We start from the raw sequence: 20,148 nt of genomic DNA on the forward strand, positions 1-20,148 counted from the left end.
TTTTTAAACAAAAAGAACTTTTGAACAAAATAATTTACTTCTCTGATAATGGTGCAGTTAGAGCATCCATTATCATTTTTCTTCTTGTATCTTTCTCCTTTTCTGAAATATTACTAAATTGAATTTTAATAAATTCCATGAAAGCATCATCTGCTTTCGTTGTCAGAATTTTATCTTTCTTTTCCATGTGATTATAAATTTTTTGACTCATTTGAAATAATGTTTGTTCTAATTCCTTAGTTTCATTAATTTTTCTTTTCTTCTGTTTTGGTTCTTTATTTTCTTTATTAAAATTCTTCGTATTATAAATGTGTTCCTTGTCATTTTCATTTTCTTCTGTGTTCACACATTCTTCATTTGCAACACTTTGTGATTCATCACAAATGTTATTTTTTTTCAAGTGTATTCGGCTGTGATTTTGTGCAGTTTGTGTAGCTTCTGAAAATAAAATATTCGTGTGTTGGACAACAAATTGTTGTAAGCTAAAATTACAACGGATAATTATTAAATTCATTATAATGAAATTATAGAATAGCCTTTCGAAAGACTTCGAGAAAATTGTCTTTCGAAAGACTTCTCAATTTACGCCAACGCGGACGCGGAAGTTCATCAAGCTTCCGCGTCAATCGAACTATTGCGATATGCATAGGAATGCGCGACAACGCATTTTGACCATCGCGGAACCGCGGGAGTACAGCGAGATTGCGAATGCGCTCGGTCACTGACCGACCTCATTCGGGGGACCGTCGAACCCGGCGGAAAAGCGCCGACAGGGCATAACTCAAAACAATATAAGGGACCGCCGAAGAAGCCGCGACAGAGAGTATTACACCCGAGTCTCTGCCCGTGACCGTTCTCGTAAGTCGTGTCGTGCAAGCGAAAGTATAACAAAGTGCGGACGAGTTAAAGTAGATGTAAGAGGCGAAGCTAAGTGTAAATTAGTGAGTGTAAAGGGGCGCTGAAATAAAGCTCCGATATAAGTAAAACGAAGTGAAGTTAATTTAACGACGCCTACACCCCGTTCCACCTACGAACCCGAACTCTTCCTAGTCTGCCCGCCTGTGCCTACCGAGTTCCAACTCGTAAGGTCAAGAGATCCCGAAAAGAATAAACGTTTTGCCGTAAGCCGTCACCAACCGGCGACACGGCATAACAAAATATATATATTTAAATAATTAATTCAATAAGTTACCCTACCTTCGTCTTTTAATTACATTATCCAAAAATTCTAATTGCTTAAAAAAAAGAAATCGGGAGGATTTAGCAGCACCACTGCCACTTCTTGATTCAATTTCCATCTTTTTTTACTCTCTGTTATATTGCTCTCTCAATGATATGCATCTTTTTTGGCAATACGAAGGAGTATATATGTCACCTAAATAAAAAAAGAACATTTTAGTTAAGAATTATTATTATTTATTAACAATCATCACATTATTATTATTTTATTAATTACATAATTTATGGTACAAGTGAAATTTACTCACCACAGTTCGTTTGGGTCATAATTTTTTATATTTCACCCCAAGCATTTTGTTTCATTGCGCTGTCCTTAAAATTGTTATTACTTTTATCATATAGAAATGGACGTTCTCTATACAGTTCTATCAAAAGCTCATCACCACTCTTTTCTTCAATAATAATACTTTCAGGTTCACTGCCATCATTCGGATCACAATCATTTATATGTATTTCAGATGAATCAACAGTATAATAATTTAAATGATCCGACATTTTTTTGCTCAAAGTAGCACTCAAAAATATTTTTTAAAGAAATATAACAATACAATTGTAAGCAACTTGCTAATACTTGTGGGAGCGTGAGCGATAGACCAGCCTTGTTCGTACAAATAATCTTTATTCGTTCGTCCACGACAATTAGTACGGATTGCTCTCTCTCCTGCTACGCAGCTACGCAACGACTCTCTGGTGATCTCGCCACGCCACCACCGTTAGCTCGCAGGGGCCTCGGATTGGCCCGTCTGTGTGTCCTCCTATTGGCTCTCGCAAGGGCTTCCGATTGGCCCGTCCTTGAGTCCTTTTATTGGCTGCCGCGGACCGGCAGCGCTGTCGATCGGGGAGTTCGGCGGTAGGTTTAAATTCCCGGGGAGACCGTGGTAAATTGCTTACACTCGGCCTTTCCTGCCACCGTTGCCTGTCCTCAGGCATGTTAGAATAGTCTGCTCCTTGCTGGTAGTTTCTTCTCAGCCATAGTCCTTGGTGACCGGCGTGGTAAAACCGGTGCACCTATTTATCTATCTTAAATCCGGAAAATTTGGTGTCATTGTGTCTTTTATCCCGTGGGCTGGCACAACCACGTCGTTTAGCTAACTTTTAGCCCGATTAAGCTCACAATGACAGTATAATAATTCATTCACTAACGGCGCCAACTTGGATTTCTTGGACACACCCATATACAGCATCCGTTATTATAGGGTTTTATTGGCTACAACCAAATTCCATCAATTATTATCCCTTTTAGCAATTAATATAATCATCAATTTGTGCTAATGGCTACAACCATTGAATTCTATTCACTTCTGTACTACCGGCTACAACCGTACAGTATCATCAACAATAATTTTTATAACAGTTTTATTACCAACTGCGGCTACCATAAATCAACAGCAACTGCTGTAGAACTTGTTTAATATTCAAAACAATAAGTAAACCAACAGCAGCAACCGTGGAATATTCTAACCCTGACGGCAACTACCGCCAGGCCAACGGCAACAACCGTATAACTGGATCACAATTGGACCAATGACAACAACGGCTACAACCGTAAAATCATCATAATCCTGACGGCAACGACCGTCAACGGCAACAACCGTCCAACACCGCTCGCGACCACACTACCATCAAAGAGAGCAACTAATCACTCACCTTGAACAGTGATCCACGGTTTCATATTGTCGGCGGCTGCAACCGTCCGACCTCGCTTACGTCCTTCTCTTAAGTCATCGACCTCGTATCGATCATTGATTAAGACTTTCCGAACTCGAAATGGGCCCTTAAATTTTGGATGTAGCTTCTTACTACTGCCCGTTGCCGGATCACTTGTGATTCGTACCAAAACTAGATCACCAGCTTTGTACTGAATGGCATTACGACGAGTTTTGTCATAACGCTCCTTTTGTTCTTGCTGCTTTGAATCAATATGCTCCTTGATATCACTACGCAGCTCTGTCAGGTCCAACCGATGTACGACATCCTGGATCTCAGCTAAAAGATGAGCTTCAGCCACACCCCGCGTCTCACAACCAATGAGTGCCTTTAATGGAGTGGTGTTGATGCCTTTATTGTACATGGTGTTCATAGCACGCTGGATTTGCTTCACAGCCGAATCCCAATCATCAGGATCCCGTCCAGCCGTAGTGGTAGCTAAGGCCTGCACGATAGTTTTGTTGTACCTCTCGCATTGCCCATTGGCCCGTGGGGTAGCAACAGCATTCAGCACATGCTTAATGCCATAAGTGTTACAAAACGTCCGAAACGACTGAGACGTGAAGGCAGTTCCTCTATCGCTGATTATTCTGGTAGGAACTCCAAACAAATAAATAAAATTAGTCAGGATCTTCACAACATATTGTGTCTTTTGACTTTTTACTGCTTCAATAATAGTAAACTTTGTGAACGCGTCCACCATTACTAGTAGGAACTTATTATGTCTTCGACTGGTTTCAAAAGGAACTACGGGTTCGATATGTATCGTATGGAACGGTACCGGTGCCTTTTCAATAATATTCAGTTTGCATTGCTTCTTGCCAGATGTATGTTTGTAATAAGCACAATTCAGACAAGCATTAATATATTTCGTTACGAACCGCCTCATGCCAGCAAACCAGTAATTTCTCTGGAGACGCTCCAACGTCTTTTCTGCACCTAGATGACCAGCGTCGTCATGGCACAATCTGCAGACTTGCATCCGCGCGTTCTGCGGTACTATCCACGCCTTACTATTATCACCTAAGCGCCGGTATAGTTTACCATCATGTATCACATACTCATCGAAATAGTGTTTAGTCTCGCCTGTTGGCTTCCCATTTAACAAAATATTACGGATCTGCACCAACTGCTCATCTTGCAGTTGAGCAGCAAGTATCCAATCGTCTTCTGTAATGTCAATCTGAGCGACTTCTAACATTAGTGGCATAGGGTTGCGACTGAGTGCATCCGCGTGTCCCGTTTTAGCTCTTGCACGATACTCGATCTCAAACGTATACTCTTGCACCTCAAGCCACCACCGGGCTATTCGAGGTAACAAGTCCCGCTTTGTAAAGGTCGCACGTACCGCGGTGCAGTCAGTTACAACCTTGAAACAGATTCCTAACACATATACTCTAAAATATCGCAGAGCCAATACAACGGCCATCGTCTCTAGCTCGTATGAGTGGTAACAACGCTGATCCGCCGTTGTTTGTTTACCAAAGTACGCGATTGCCGTCTTTTCAATTGAGTCGACCGCCATCGGTACCTGGTAGTATCCCGACGCTAAATCTAATCCCGTAAAGTAGCAACTACCACCCAATTGATCTATTCGATCTTCGATCCGCTGCATAGGGTACGGCTTTTTAATCATAATCGCGTTTAGTTTCCTAAAGTCGATGCACATACGATATTCTCCGTTGCTCTTTTTCACGAGCACGACAGGGCTTGCATACGGCGAATTTGATTCCCGAATTATACCATTCTCTAGTAGTTCCCCGACTATATTTCTTAGTATTCGTTTCTCGAATTCAGCTAGCCGATACGGACGATAAACTACAGGTACATCTGATGTACAATGTATACTAAATGAAATAGTGTCCGTCTTTCCTAAGTCTTTCATTGAGGATGACACACAATCCCCGAATTCGCGAATTAACTCGACACATCTAGAAAACTCACGCCAACAATTTCTTCCGACAACTTATTCATATCAGGTAATTGTTTGAATAACAATTCCTTATCGCGTTTAATAGCTACGATATGTTCCTGTTCTAGGAAATCGCGACCGACGATGATTTCATACGCAAGACAATCATCCGGTATAACGATTGCGTTGACACACGCTTTCGCATTTATTATTTTTATCTTACATCTTTATTCTGAGGGCACTTAGCGGTAAGATGCCCTTTCCGTTTACATTTTTCACATTCCACTCGCGGCTCGGGACATTTCCTCGCATAGTGACCCACTTTCCCGCAATTATAACATTCTACTTGTGGTTTACTATGATCACTACTATCGTCAATTTTATCCGTTGATTTCGAATTCTCGTTATTTGCGTTCCGCGATTGATTCGATCCCGGGTGTTTCGAATATCGGTCTTTTTGATCGCGCCCCTGACCTACGGCCGGTATCACTTTTTTCTCACCCTTTGACGGCAAATCCCCGAGAGTCGTCATGTACGCATATAACTCGTTTGCATCATCCAGCTGCGCGGATCGCACCGTTCTCGCGACATTCGCGTCCGTTATCCCGCCAATTACCGCGTCAATTATATATTTATCCGGTATCTCTATGTCTAACTTACGCAATTTACTCAGTTTCTGAAAACAGTAGGGTAGACCGGGGCACGTTGTCACATTGGCTTTATTTAAAAAACTAATAACCAGAGGGCAGCACCCGTCATTCCCAAAACGTGTTAGTGTATACCCATCTTTGGTGTGTTTACAGTGTTGAGATTGCTCCAGCCGTGTTGACGTAAAATCAACTTGAAAGTTTTTTGCGACCGTAAGTAAAATTTTATTGTCTAATATTCAACGTACTGGACATGAAGCTTATGTTTTTTCAGAATAGACCTTTATATTATCTTAAAGTATGTACTTTTACCTACCGCGTGCAATACCTAACCTTATGAATATCTCAAACGTGTCGGCCATGAGGCTGTTTAGAGTAAAAAATGCCCTCGGGGCACGTTGTCACGAATTTTAATGTCATAGGTGCAATTGGGATATGGTGCGCTCCTACAAACGGAAAACTGCGAGAGCCGCAGTAGTCGATCTAGAAGTAATTCGTCTTGCTGTTAACGATCAATAAGTTGCGCATTCGAGTGGAATTCTTGTATTTAAATTAAGACGAAAACTTCGAGCTTTTTGTACTTTTTTGAAATAAAATAAATGTTTCTGTGAAGGATTTTACTTTTTTACATTGCAGCGCATTATAATATATTGATATTTACGTTGAATACAGTTTGGATAACATTTTGTATGCAATTACATTTGATGTGACAACGTGCCCCGGTCACGGGGCACGTTGTCACAAGCGACCTGTCGTTATTTATTGTTATGTAACAACTGTAGAGTAACAATCACACAAAATTCGATACTGTCCAATTGAAGCTGAGGGTTCACTCGAAATTTTGGCATATCACAGTACTCTCAAATATTGAATGTAAAAAATACAAAAAATATTGAAAAAAATGTGTGACAACGTGCCCCGGTCTACCCTAATCTCCCAACGCTTGGCCAGGGAGGCTTTCGTACAACGCGGCTTCCTTGAATAGTTTATGGAAAGGAATGGACTTACGAAACTGTTGTGTTAACTCTCTTTTCGTTTCCAACCATGTAACGGCCAACCGTGGTCGCATATCATACCACTGTCGAGCATGACCCTTCAGTCGGCTCGGTATAGCCTCATGATCGCTCGGTCATCTCAATCATACTGTACCGATAGCTCGTCCACGTGTTCGATCCACTTTTCGATAACCAATTTGTCCTTCGCTGGGTCAAACGGTGGAATCATTAGCTCATCTCCTCGATGTATGCACGAGCCACGTGCATGTGACCGTCGGTCCAAGCTTTCTACAATGCGTTCTAGCCTCTGAACGCGTTTATCGTTATCTCTTCCTTCATCGTCTTGTGTTGAAGAAAGTGAATGACGCCTCTTTCTTCTCGACGTCCTACTCTCTGAATCGCGATGTGATTCACGCGACTTATGGCGGCCCATTATTCCCGCCCTACGTATACCTACGTACTTTCAAACCTCAGGATTTCCGAGCGCTGCGTGGCACGCGCGTTATCCCACTTCTGATATGTAAGCAACTTGCTAATACTTGTGGGAGCGTGAGCGATAGACCAGCCTTGTTCGTACAAATAATCTTTATTCGTTCGTCCACGACAATTAGTACGGATCGCTCTCTCTCCTGCTACGCAGCTACGCAACGACTCTCTGGTGATCTCGCCACGCCACCACCGTTAGCTCGCAGGGGCCTCGGATTGGCCCGTCTGTGTGTTTTCCTATTGGCTCTCGCAAGGGCCTCCGATTGGACCGTCCTTGAGTCCTTTTATTGGCTGCCGCGAACCGGCAGCGCTGTCGATCGGGGAGTTCGACGGTAGGTTTAAATTCCCGGGGAGACCGTGGTAAATTGCTTACACAATTATAAATCTTTTTACCGCAGCAGTGTACTCTCTGAAATAACTAAGAAAAATATTCGTTAACCTCAAATACTATCATTATATTTTGACCATTCGGTAAAGAAAAAGGCAAATAAATCGTTATCTTTGTAAATACAGTTTTTAAAGTAACAAATAATTTATATTTCATTTTAGTATATTTATTTATAAATTATATGTATATTATATACTTACATATTAATATTATGTACTCTTATCAAAACGCAATTCTTTCGCAGTCACGACCACACGACTTATACGTACTACGAAGTACGACTCTACGTTTTTCTCTGCTTTAGTTCACGTCTACGTCTACGACAGACGTAAGCGCTCACGTCTCCTTCTCTGCCATCAGCCTTACTTACGTCTACGACCACGACTGTCATATGTGCTTTGGCCTTGTGTCTGAGCTCTCACTCTAACTTATTGCACTAGTGCAGAAGTGCAGCGAAAACGAACAGGCCTCTTATTGCACTAGTTCAGAAGTGTAGCGAAAACGAACAGGCCTAATACTACATCTATAGATTGATATGACATATTTCCTAACCTCACGCTGTCAGGTTTCAGTGCTTCAACATTACTTTTGTCTCGAAACACATAAAATGTTTTAATGTTTTTTGTCTTTCACACAAAGTTGTGTTGAATGAGCGTACTTTCGTCCAGATATGAGGTCAGTTGCTTATCTTAGTAATTAGAAGTACATTCTTCCTCTTTATACGTAATAAGTTACATTACAGTTGCTTATTGCATTTAAATATTCATTAATAATCTGAGATTGCAGTTTACTGAATTACAGCAATGTCTTAGCAATGATTTAATAGTTAATTAGCTTTCTTTTCTTTCAGTGGCACAACAGATAATTATTTTACTGTGAGAAATGACGTATCTGTGTATCTACGCAATACACAGGAGTACCGTAAAAGCATGCATTTACAGTGTGGACTCTAATTTCAAATTTGAACATTATTTGCTGTTTGCAAACCTTTAATGAGATATGTTTAGTAGCTGGTAATGGTACGTACTATTGCTGACAACATTTCTACTAAAATTACTTGTATACAAAAATAATGTTTTTAATTTAGATTACTAATTATCAATTTTCTTCAACTTTTATAGGAGCTGGGGAGAGATGTTCTGTGCATCTATAGTAATTACACAGCAGGCCTTGGATGTCTTTAGATATTAAACAAAAATCCATTTAAAAACCATGAGATTCTGTTAAGCGAGAGTTCATTATTATTGTCTCCGCTTTCAGAATCTTGTGAAATGTTATGGAATCATCCACTGTCACTAATTTAGTTGCTGTATTTATCGAAGGATCAATGCACTTCTAGTGTCAACACATGTTTGCAGAATACATATCATTTATATTCTTAGCCAGGTAATATCTGTGTATGTGTCTGTACACTTTAAAATAATCTTTAATATGATCTTAATGATTTATCCACAGAATGCAGCATATAATGTATTATCTGTATCACGATCACGGTATTTAAATAATGTATGTGTCATGTCTGTTACTAGCGTATTCTCACAAATATATAAATTGGTAAGTAAAATTTGGTAAAATTAAGCTTCTAGTCATAGTTGTAACACATATATTATACATAATATTGCTTTCCAATTGCCATATGTTAAAATATGTATTTCACTTTGATTTGTATATGTTACCTATAGTAATATAACATAAAAGCCAATCTACAAATATTCCTTTAGGATAGAGGACTAGTTTTCTAAAAACTCCATAGGCTACACGGAAATATGTTGATACTCCCATAACATTCCACAAATATTAAATGCTATTCTGCAAATGTTCTTTCAGGGTAAAGGACTGGTTTTTTAAAACTTTCAAATGCTACATGGATGTATGTTGATACTCCCATAATATTCCACAGGACTCTAATAGAGGATACATGATCATGAATTGTGTAAAAAATTCTCGTGCATTCTATGTATATATATATTTTATATATACAGCAAATAATCTTGAGATTAAAAACACGACACCTTACACTGTAAGTGCATCTCTTTTATAACTGATGGATAATCTTCTATTAATAAGACGTATTTGGATGCAGCAAATAACACATTCAAAATAGTAATGTATGTAATTATTTATTAATGGAATTTAAAAGGTCAAAAGTCCGTAAGCAGATGAAAATTATATCTTATTAAACTTTTTAAACAAAATTATTTGTGCCATGCAGGTAATACAGTATTCAGGAATTTAGTATTAATGCTAAAATACTATTTTCTAGTACATACATTGACTGAACATCAATATAAACATTTAATCAATCTAACATGCAAGTTGACGGTACAGAATCATTGTTTCTTCAATAAACACATCAATTTTACTAATAAGAGTTGATGATACTATTCTATAAAGTTCAACATTATGGTCTCTACTATTAGAATCATGTGATATATGACAATATCATCATCACTCTATTAAATTTCCGTGTTTATTCAAGAAGCAATAATTTTGTGCTGTCAATATGTATAATAAAAGATTGGTTAAATGTTTATGTTGCTATTCAGTCCATATATGTATCGGAAAATAGTATATTAATACATATAAATACCCAAAATATTATAGGTATACTGCATTATATGCGTCACAAATATTTTACTTAAAAGTCTAATAATATACTTACAATTCCTATCTGCAATACCATATTTACGAATGCATTTATATGTATAATAAAGGGAACTATGGATTTTTTGGCCCTTTAAATTCACTTTATATGTAATTAGGTACATCACAATTTTGAGTAAGTGTTATTTAGTGTATCTAAATGTTTATTAATATAACATTATGTATCGGTGCTTTAAGAGATGCGTTTAGAACACTGATTTTTAATTTCAAGATTATTTGCTATTTACTGGATTTTAATAAGATATTGTACAATTCTAACGTAATGTTTTGAATTAAGATTGTTAAATATCTATTTTATACTTGAAAAAGCTGAAAAAATATCCTATGCGTCCGTAGTAACTTGTAGGGTAAGCTATCAAATGTTTTTAGGTATCAAAAGAAAATTCACTTACAATGTCCGAGAGTCCATTAAGCGGGAGTTTATGATTATATCCTTTACTAGAATCTTGTGGAACGTTATATACAGAAGTATCAACATTCATGTATCATACATCCTTGTAGTCTTTGGAGTTTTTGGGAAAGCAAACCTTTATCTTGAAAGAATTTTTGTAGAATGGCATTTATGTTTAATCATAAGATAGTGTACATATACGAGTCCAAGTAAAATGTATGTTTTAACATGTCGCTATCGGAAAGCAATATTATATATAATATATATATATATATATATATGTCTAAGGGTTGTTGCAGGGACCTTTTTTGGTCTATATATTTTTTCATTAAAAATGATAAAGTACACTTGACCGTATTGTTTTCTTTATGAATTTTTAAAATTGCTCCACTAATTTCTTAGATATAACATAAAACATATAAAATGACTGTTTTGAGGTCCATCCTATATTAACGTTTTAACTTAAAAATACTAAAGTTTATTAATGTTTTTCTTAAACAGTAATAATATCCTAACAGTTTGACATAACTACATTATGAAAAATATGTATATTGATTAAAATTAATAGTGTTTTAAAGATGGTCCCGGATCAGACCATTTAAATGTGTAAAGTACATTTTCGGTACTATCTAAAAAATAAACTTTTAAAGTCAATAAAAATATTTTATACGCAATTAACTTATTTGTAAAATATAATAAAACGTTTCTATAGAAAAATATTTGAACATTTTCTTTATTCTTTTATTTTATATTAATGTAATCACTATTACAAGTAATACGTATACTTCCAGGACATTAACATTTTTAGAGAATAGCTGATTCCAAGTTCTCTCTCTCTCTCTTTTTTCTCTCTCTTTGTTTTAAACATATTCTACATAATATCTGTTTCGTATTTAATGTTTATATACCAATATTGAATTATAATATTTATTTATTCCAAAAACGATATTTATGCGAGTGCAAGTTATGAGAGATTTTGGACTATTTATGAAATGTTATTATATTACTAGCGCACTAAATATTTGTTGTTTGGAATCGCCAGTAAAGAGCATTTTTATTTTGCATTTAACGCTTGTACATCCAGAATTAGTACAAATATACGTTTTTATCTTACATAATGCACGAACCATTACACGAATTATTGCATGAAGGTATTATAATCCGTGACTTTTGTGCTTATTGCAAAAATGTATAGCAATCTTATTGCGACCATATGCTATGAGAATTACATTGTAATATTTTTAAACTATGCAAATGAATTCAACGGCATATCCGTTAATTATTACCGGTACCTGTAATATCTACATATATGATATTTCTATCTCACATGACATACATTTAAGGATCCAATAGAGCTACCTACTTTGTTCCAAAATAATAATCCCGTTTTATTGTCTGTTAGAATAACGCGGTCATGTTATTGATTAATGCGAGCAATTGTTCGACGACATATGTATCTGTTTGTTAGACATTAGCGGTACTGGTAACATACATTGTTTTCATTTCGTATGAAATGATTGTATCTTAGAATCCAATAAAACTGCCAATTTCTTTACAAAGCAGTTTTAATTTTTATATCAACCATTAGGATTAGACGCTCATATTTTTGAGAAGACGGTGAAAATGATTATTAGACTGAATTATTGTTTTTGATCGGAACCGACGGTATATTAGATTCTTCTTTCGTTTAACATTTGTATATCGATATTGGAATAATAGAATTCGTTCAAAAGCAGTTTTAATTACATTGTGCTATTGTCTATTAAAATTAGGCAATCATGTTATTAATTAACTAGTACGAGTGATTGTCCATATCCGTTAGTTATTAGCGGTTCCGATAACATACGTTTTCTCCATTCCATATGACATACTTATATTTGAGGATCCAATAGAGCTTCCATTAGAGGATCCAACAGACTTCGTTCCAAAATAATAATCTCGTCTTTTCGTCTATTGGAACAACGCGCAACAAATTATTGATTAACTAATGTGAGTGATCGTTCGACAAATATCTGTCAATTATTAGTAGTACCAGTAACATACGTTATTTATATTCTAGAGATGCTTCTAAAGATTTGATAAAGTTTATGATTGATTGATTGATAACGTGTACTTTATTACCCACATGGGGTCCAAAAGGGCGTTTTGTAGGGACGTACCCAACCCTTTACAATAATTCCCGTCACCCATTACATATAATACATACAATACATTAGTTTGGCGTTTTATAGGGACGTACCCAACCCTTTACAATTTTTGCATTTTGTTATCCCCCTCCCTACCACTTCCAGCTCCTTCCCTCCGATCCCTCCTCTTCCTCGTCGGAAATCATTAGAAGATTTTCTTCCATCTTTTTTGAAATTTCATCCTCTGCTGACCTGCTTGACTTTCTGTTTTGCTTCTCCTTCCATTCCTTTCTCTTTTCTCTCTCTTTTCTTTCTTTGATCCTATCCTCCAGTGACTTGTCTTCGTCCATTTTTACTCTCATTCTGCTTCCTTCTCTTCTTCTTGCATCTAACACTTTCCATTTGTCATCCTCGTTTCCCAACTTTAGCAGCATCGTGAGCCATTCCCCTCTCTGCCCTAGCACGCTCACCTCCTTCAATTCCACCTCCACCTTCAATCTTTTCGATATCAGCTTCTGCACTTTGCTCAGGTTTGTGCCGCCTTCCCCCCATATCACTTTCTCGACTCTAATTATAATGTTTTTCTTTCTTTTTTCTTCCTCGCTCTCCTCATTGTCTTTGAAACACCATTTTCTCTTGTATGTGTTATCCCCTCTCTCTTCGCTCTCGTCCCTCTTCCTTTTGCCTTGGTCTTGTTCCATTCTGTTCATCCTTCTATCCATCGCGTCCCTCTCCTTCTTCAGCTCCTTTATTTCTCTCTTGAGATCTTTCAGTCGTTCGTCTATTATCGCCTCTATCACCTCCCTGTCGACTGTTAACGCCACTTTTCTGCTCATCATTCCTCTACTTCCTTCCTGCGGTATCTGTGGATAGTAGAAAATGTCTGATTAATACCTCTGCTTATATGTACCTTTCTCCTCCTCCTGTCCTCTGCCCGTCTCTCTCATTCAATTCCTTAGATAACTCTTTCTGCCGCTCTTTACCTTTACTCCTCCGTCGTCAACTCTTTCTGCTGTTCCTGCCTTGCTTCTTTTACTGTCGCTTTCTTATCACCTTTATTCTCGCCACGTGCACTTCTCGCCTGTTTTCCTCGATCTGTTACTCTCTTCCATCGCACTCTCGACCTTGCCGCCGATCCATTTTACCCGTTGTGGCGGCGTGCATTGTGTACCCGCCTTGCCATTTCCGCTATTCTCACCTCTAGTACCACTTTCTCTTTCTCCCGGGTTAAAGGAGTATTGTATCGGCTCATTCTGCTCCGTTCATTCAATCTAATAGAATACATTCTTTTATACCTCCCTCATCTTCCTTTTCACTTCCTCCTCTCTTGTTGTTCCCCTACCTGCTTATCTACCCTTTATGTTCCCCTGCTTATCTACCTCGACGTAGGTTCCCTTCATTCCTTTTCGATGTCTCGTCCTGCTTAGTCCTCTTTCGGGAGGTTATTGGCTCTTCCCCCTGCACTTTCCGTTCTTCTCCCTCTCTCCTCTTGTCTCATTTCCTCTACTGCTTTCATCCATTTCTCTCCCTCCCCCTTCTCTCCCAGCAGTCTACCCACCACGTCTTGCCATCCCTCTCCGTCCCACTCCTCCCATCTGGCACACTCCTCCCATATGTGTTCCCATGTTTCCTCCTCCCTCCCACACATCCTGCACCTTCTATCCTCCTCTTCACCCCAGTATAGTCCCTCCCTCACTTCATTACCAAGTCTGAATCTTGCCACCCTGCTCCATCTCGCTTCCTCCCATCCTTTCTTTAAATAGTCCGGGATCCCTTCCTTCCTTATATTCTTATACCACCTGTTGTACTTCGATTTCGTGATCTTTTCCATCCTTTCTTGTCTATCCTTCTCTTTCTCCTTCTTTTCCAATTCCTCCTCCTCAAGCTCTTCTTCTTCTTCCGTTTCTACTCCGATCCCTTCCAAGTAGTCTTTTCTCTCATGCTCCCATTTTCCTATTATCCTTCCTCTCTTCCATCTCTCTTTCATTTCTTCCATACACTTTCTCGCTATTTCTCCTCCTCTACCTTCTCCCAGTTTTCTTTCAAACCTCCATGCTCTTTTGCTTGCTCTAGCTCTCATTTTCTCTCTTTCTAGCTCGTCTCTGACCATATATCCCGGCGTCCTCCAGTTTACTCCGAGTACCCATCTTGGATATCTCTCTTGAATACCTTCAACCTCTCTCCTTTCCTTCCATCCCCATATTTCTGCTCCGTATCCCATCACCGTCCATATCAGGGTGTCATATAGCCAGATTCTTCTTTTGCAGTCCTTTTTCCACATCCTCTTTCCTATCCCCCACACTTCCCTCATTACTCTTGCTGCCTTTCTTCTTCTCTCTCTAATGTGCGCCTCCTGTCCTCCATTCTCCTTCAGCGTGTACCCCAGGTACTTGAATTCTTTAACCTCCTCTAATTTTTATCCCTTCCATCTCCAGTCGCACTTCTTCTTCCTTCCTCCTCCCTTTCTGAACCTCATTATCTTTGATTTCTCTATACTCAGAGTTAAACCTTTTCTGTCTAGATATCCTTCCAGCCTGCTTATCATTGCTCTCATGTCCTGCTCCTCCTCCGCTAGCAGTGCTATATCATCTGCATACATTAGCGTGTATATCTTCTCTCCTCCTAGTTTCACGCCTCCCCATCCACCCTTCTTTATGTATTCCTCTATGTCTGCGATTAGTAGATTGAATAGTATTGGGCTTAGTGGGCATCCCTGTCTCAAGCCTTTCGCTGTCCAGAATTGTCCTCCACTCTCTTTTCCTCTCCCTACTCTGCTCTTTGTTTCCCTCAGTACTTCCTCCACCCTGTCTATCAGTCCTTGTCTCACTCCTCTTTCTCTCATTGTTTTGATTAACACTCTTTTATCCACTGAGTCGAAGGCCGCCTTCAAGTCCACAAAAAATACAGTCATTTTTCCTTTCTCTTTTCCTATTTGTCTGTTCACCAGGTAGTTCAAAGCGAATATTTGATCCATTGTTCCCATTCCTTTCCTGAATCCTGCTTGATTATCGGGGATCAGCTTCTTCATTTCTACTTCCTCTCTTATTCTTTCCGCTAGTATCGCCGTGTAGATTTTGTACATCGATGACATAATGGTTATTCCTCTATAGTCCTTCACCTCTCGCCCTTCTCCTTTCTTAACTAGTGGGATTATCTCACCTTCCTTCCATTGTTCCGGCCAACCTTCCCCTCTCCAGACCCGTTTGCATACTTCCCATATCCAATTCACCATTTCTTCTCCTCCATATTTCCATGCCTCGTTTGGTATCCCGTCATTGCCTATTGCTTTTCCTGTCTTCAGTTTCTTTATTACGTTTCTTACCTCTTCTAATTCTATCTCTTCTTCCTCCTGTCTATTTCCGTCCCCCTCTCCCTTCACCACCCTGTTCTCCATTCCGCCCATCAGTTCCATGAAGTACTCCTTCCATTCTTCCTGTTTTATCTCTTCGTTCACTCTTTTTCTTCTCTTCCTCGCTCTGCCTATCAACTTCCATACCTCTCCCTCCGTTCTCGCTTCTCCGATCTCTCTAATCATCCTTTCTTTCTCCTCTTTCTTCTTCCTTTCACACATATCCCTATATTCCTTCTTTCTTTCTCTATATCTTTCTACCTCACCTTTTCCTTTTCTCCATTTCCTCAATTCTCTTCTCACTCCCCTCTTACCTTCCGTACATTCCTCGTCCCACCACCCTCTTCTATTCTTAATAGCTCCTTTTTCACTCTTATCCTCATTTTCTTCAATCACTTTTCTTATCTTCATTGTTCCTTCCTCTATTTCCTCTTGCAGATCTCTATTTCCTCCAATCGCGCCTAGCCTCTCTCTAAATTGTGTTCTTCCTTCTTCATTCCATATTCCTCTTCTTCTTATTCTTTCTGCTCCTCTCCTCTTTTGTTTTCTCTTTGGGCTACCTCTCACCCAAAGTATTATTGGGTGATGGTCCGAATCTATCCTTTCTCCTATTTCCAGTTTTACCACTTTTTCTCTGACTTCCTCCTCCCCTATTACGTAGTCTATGACCGTCTCGCCTCTCCCTCCCGTATATGTATACTCTCCCTCCTCATCCCCCTTCGTGCCTCCGTTTAATATCATCCATCCTCTCTCCTCGATGAACTCCAGTAATTTCCTGCCTTCCTTATTTATCTTCTTGTCTTTAGACCTCCTCCCTCTATCCTCATCTCTTCGCTCGATTTCCTCTTCCCATCCTCCTTCCTCTCCTGTTCTCGCATTAAAGTCCCCACCTATTATGGTTCTTACTCCCTTTTCCCCTTCCTCCGTCCATTCTTTCAATCCTTCTAATTTTTTGTCTATATCGTTGTTTACATAGATTCCTATTATCCTCCATATTTCCTCTCCTATCCTTATCTTACCTTCGATTTTTCCTTCTATCTCCGTCTCCCTTCCTTCCTTTATCTCTTCTATACTTTTCCTTATTCCTAGCAGCATTCCTCCAGCACGCTCTGCCCTTTCTGTTCCTCCTGGTCGCTTTCTGTACTCTCCATCTATATTCCCTCGGCAGTTTCTCTTTTACTTTTTCCCATCCTTTCTCGTCGGTCCAAGTCTCCATCATCACAATAACATCCCATTCCTTTATCCCTTCCCAGAAGTCCTTATCCTTGTTTGATATACCCGCTACGTTCCAGAAGGCCACTTTCCACGTCTCTTCGCTCCCCCTATCGTTTCTTATCACTTCCCCCACGTGACCCTCCTCCTGCCCCTCGACTTCCACTATATCGTTCCCTCTCATGTCCTCCTCTTCTTCCTTATACATTTTGACGTCTTCTGAAACGCTCAGCTCTTCTTCTATCTTCTTAAACCTATCATGTCTCCTTTTTTGTATCTCTTCCTTCTTTCTCTCGTTTGTCACTCTTAGCCCTTCCTTATCCTTCTTCCTCTCAATGTGATCTGCGAAAGTCATTTCTCTCTTCTAGCACACCTTTGCTTTCGCTCCATCTCCACTCCTTGTTATCCTCCCATATTTTTTGGTAACCGACCGTTACTCTTCTTCCTGCCTCCCTTTTCTCCCTTGCTATCTTTCTTATCTCTTTCTGTATCCGTCTTTCCTCCTTAGTGAGGTCGTCATCCAGGAAGCAACCATATTTCCTTCCTAGCTCTTTCTTTCTCCCCATTATCTCCCTTTTGCTTTCCCAGTTTCTGCATCTCAATACCTTCATTTTAAACTCTCTATGTCCTATCTCTCGTACTTCCTCGACGGCCACTTTCGCTTTGTTTATTTCTTCTATCATCTTCTCGATTTTTTCTTCTCTTTCCTTTTCACTTCTTGTTTTCTCTTCTCTTATGATTATGTTGACTTTCCTCATTCTTCTCTCTGCCATCTCCATATTTCTTTCTATATCTTTCATTTTCCTCATTATTTCTCCTCCCTCCAGCACTACCGTATTATCATCTTTCTTCTCCATCTTCTCTTCTAAGCTTTTAATTCTTCCTTCCATATTCTTCCTTTGTTTCTCCCATATTTCCTCGCTTCTCTTCAGTTCTTCCTTTAGTCCCTTGATTTCGTTTTTTATTTCCTCTTTATCTCTCTTTCTTTCTTTCTCTTGTTCCTCCTTATCCTTCTTTCTTTCTCTCTCTTGTTCCTTTATTTTCTCTAAAATTTCTTTTAATAAATCTTCAGTCGCCATGTTTTCTTTTCCCTCCTCTTCTTTTTTGATTTTGGTTGGTGGCGATCTGTTGACCCTCCTTTGTGTGTTGAATTCTTCCAAAAACTCTTTCTCTGCTTTAGCTGCCTCTTCCACTTCTTCTTCCCTCTTCCTCTTTTGAAGAAAATCCTTAACCGATCCTGGGCTGTCTGCACTTCCTCTCAGTTTGGCTAGCTCCTCCGCCTTCGTGGGCCTACCTCTTGTTTTCTTCTCGCCTTCGACTTCCCCCTTCTTTCCTTTACCTCTCTGTTGTTCACTTTCTGTTCCTACCTCCTTCTTTTTCTCCATCCGCTGCTTTTACTTTGCCTATCACTCTTCCTCGTTATCTATCCTATGGCTGATTGCCCGTTTTGTAGTTATCCCTACTTTACACGAGTTAGTCTATGCCCGCTTCTGCGCCAATGTCTTACATTCTGTCTGCCCTCTATATTACTTACCGTCTATGCCTCAACTGTCACTTTGCTCCTGCCACTTTCTTTGCCTTTTCTCTTTTTAACCGATTTCACACCCACTCGAATTCTTCACCTCCGCTGCAGAACACCTCCGCCCTGCTGCTCTGCCACTCTCACCCTCCGCAAACCTTTCTTAGTCCAGTTTTCTCTTCCACTTTATCTCCGCTACTCTCGCACCTGTCACTTTCTTTGTCCCGGAACCGGAAGCCTCTTTGATAAAGTTTATTTATTTATAATTATTATAAATAAATCTTGTTTCTCAATATATTAAGACAAAGACAGAAGTAGGGAATCAAAGAATATTTTTACACATGATAATGTGAATATGATTTTATTCCATTAAGGGGATGCTGGAGCCGTCTGTTTTACCGGCATTTTGTTGTCGGCACGTAGCGTCGTTAATATTTGATAGAATTAAAAATCCTTCTCCAGAATTACAGTACATACATTAATGATTCAGGGGAACTCCGATTTTATATAGAAAACGAGAAAAAATTACGGAAGTACAGATTTCCTTATCTACTTTTATTCCAATATGGCGTCTCGAGTAGCGGCGAGCTGTCAGCTCGTCACAAGATGTATTTCATATAAGAGATATACCATTGGTACGAACGCGAAAACAAGTTCCCCTGAATTGCACAACAATAAAAACATCGATAAACCCCCCAAATCAAGATTTGGAAGCGTAATATAAAAGTATAATGTCGATGTGTATCGTGCGTATGTGTGCGTGCAATGTAGCGTGCTATCCTTGTCTATATCTTTGTCTATACAAGGACAGATATAGTCGGTGAGCACTTCTTTATCGACGCTGATCGAGTTCGCCTGCGGCTCCAGCATCCCCTTAACTTTAATTAAATGATATTTATAAGATCATGTTAATATTTATAGCATAAATAAAAAAACATATTTAGCCGTTGTAATTGAAAAGTTTTTTACATATATTTCTTGTATTCTTAAAAAATAAAATTTAAAATACGAAGGACTATTTATTTAAGAAAATACAAATGTATCACAGAGATAAAAATAAATATCTCGGCTAACCATTGATTAAAGTAATAATACTAGTCTGTATTATATATGATTGAATAAAGTAATAATACTAGTCCATACTATATATATGTAGACTAGGGTGTGTCATTTTGGAGCAACTTTTTTTTTCATTTCACAAATAGCATATATACTTGCAGGAAGGTAAAATAAGATACCTGTTAAAATTTTAGCCCTTAATATTAATATTAACAGGTCACTCAACGCGATTTTTTATTTTTCATTTAGTAAGATAGAAAAAATTTTATAACTATCTAACAAACAGTAATACAGCATTGCGCCACGTAGATTTTCTGTAGTAAATTTACCGTTCTACAAAAAAGATATCTTATCATTTTTTCATAAATTCAACCGTTCAAAAGATATTCAAAGTTAAAGTTTGATAAATTTTATAAAACTTGTTTTTGCTTCTTATGAATTTTGTATCATATCG

The 20,148-nt window shown here is 38.7% G+C and overlaps 1 protein-coding gene across 1 annotated transcript; it reads right to left on the bottom strand.

Annotated features, from left to right (window-relative positions):
- Positions 1-12,000: 12,000 nt before the first annotated feature.
- LOC139783694 (uncharacterized) lies at positions 12,001-17,013 on the bottom strand. Its single transcript, XM_071722835.1, has 2 exons — positions 13,539-17,013; positions 12,001-13,418 (listed from the first exon to the last, which is right to left on the bottom strand). Exon 1 carries the CDS (start codon positions 16,997-16,999, stop codon positions 14,972-14,974), a length of 2,028 nt encoding a protein of 675 aa, XP_071578936.1. The 5' UTR covers positions 17,000-17,013; the 3' UTR covers positions 12,001-13,418; positions 13,539-14,971.
- Positions 17,014-20,148: the final 3,135 nt, after the last annotated feature.

Source organism: Temnothorax nylanderi, unplaced genomic scaffold (genome assembly GCF_030848795.1).
Source record: "Temnothorax nylanderi isolate EJ_2023f unplaced genomic scaffold, tnyl_v1.0 TNYL_tig0531_pilon, whole genome shotgun sequence".
Classification (NCBI taxonomy): Eukaryota; Metazoa; Arthropoda; class Insecta; order Hymenoptera; family Formicidae; genus Temnothorax; species Temnothorax nylanderi.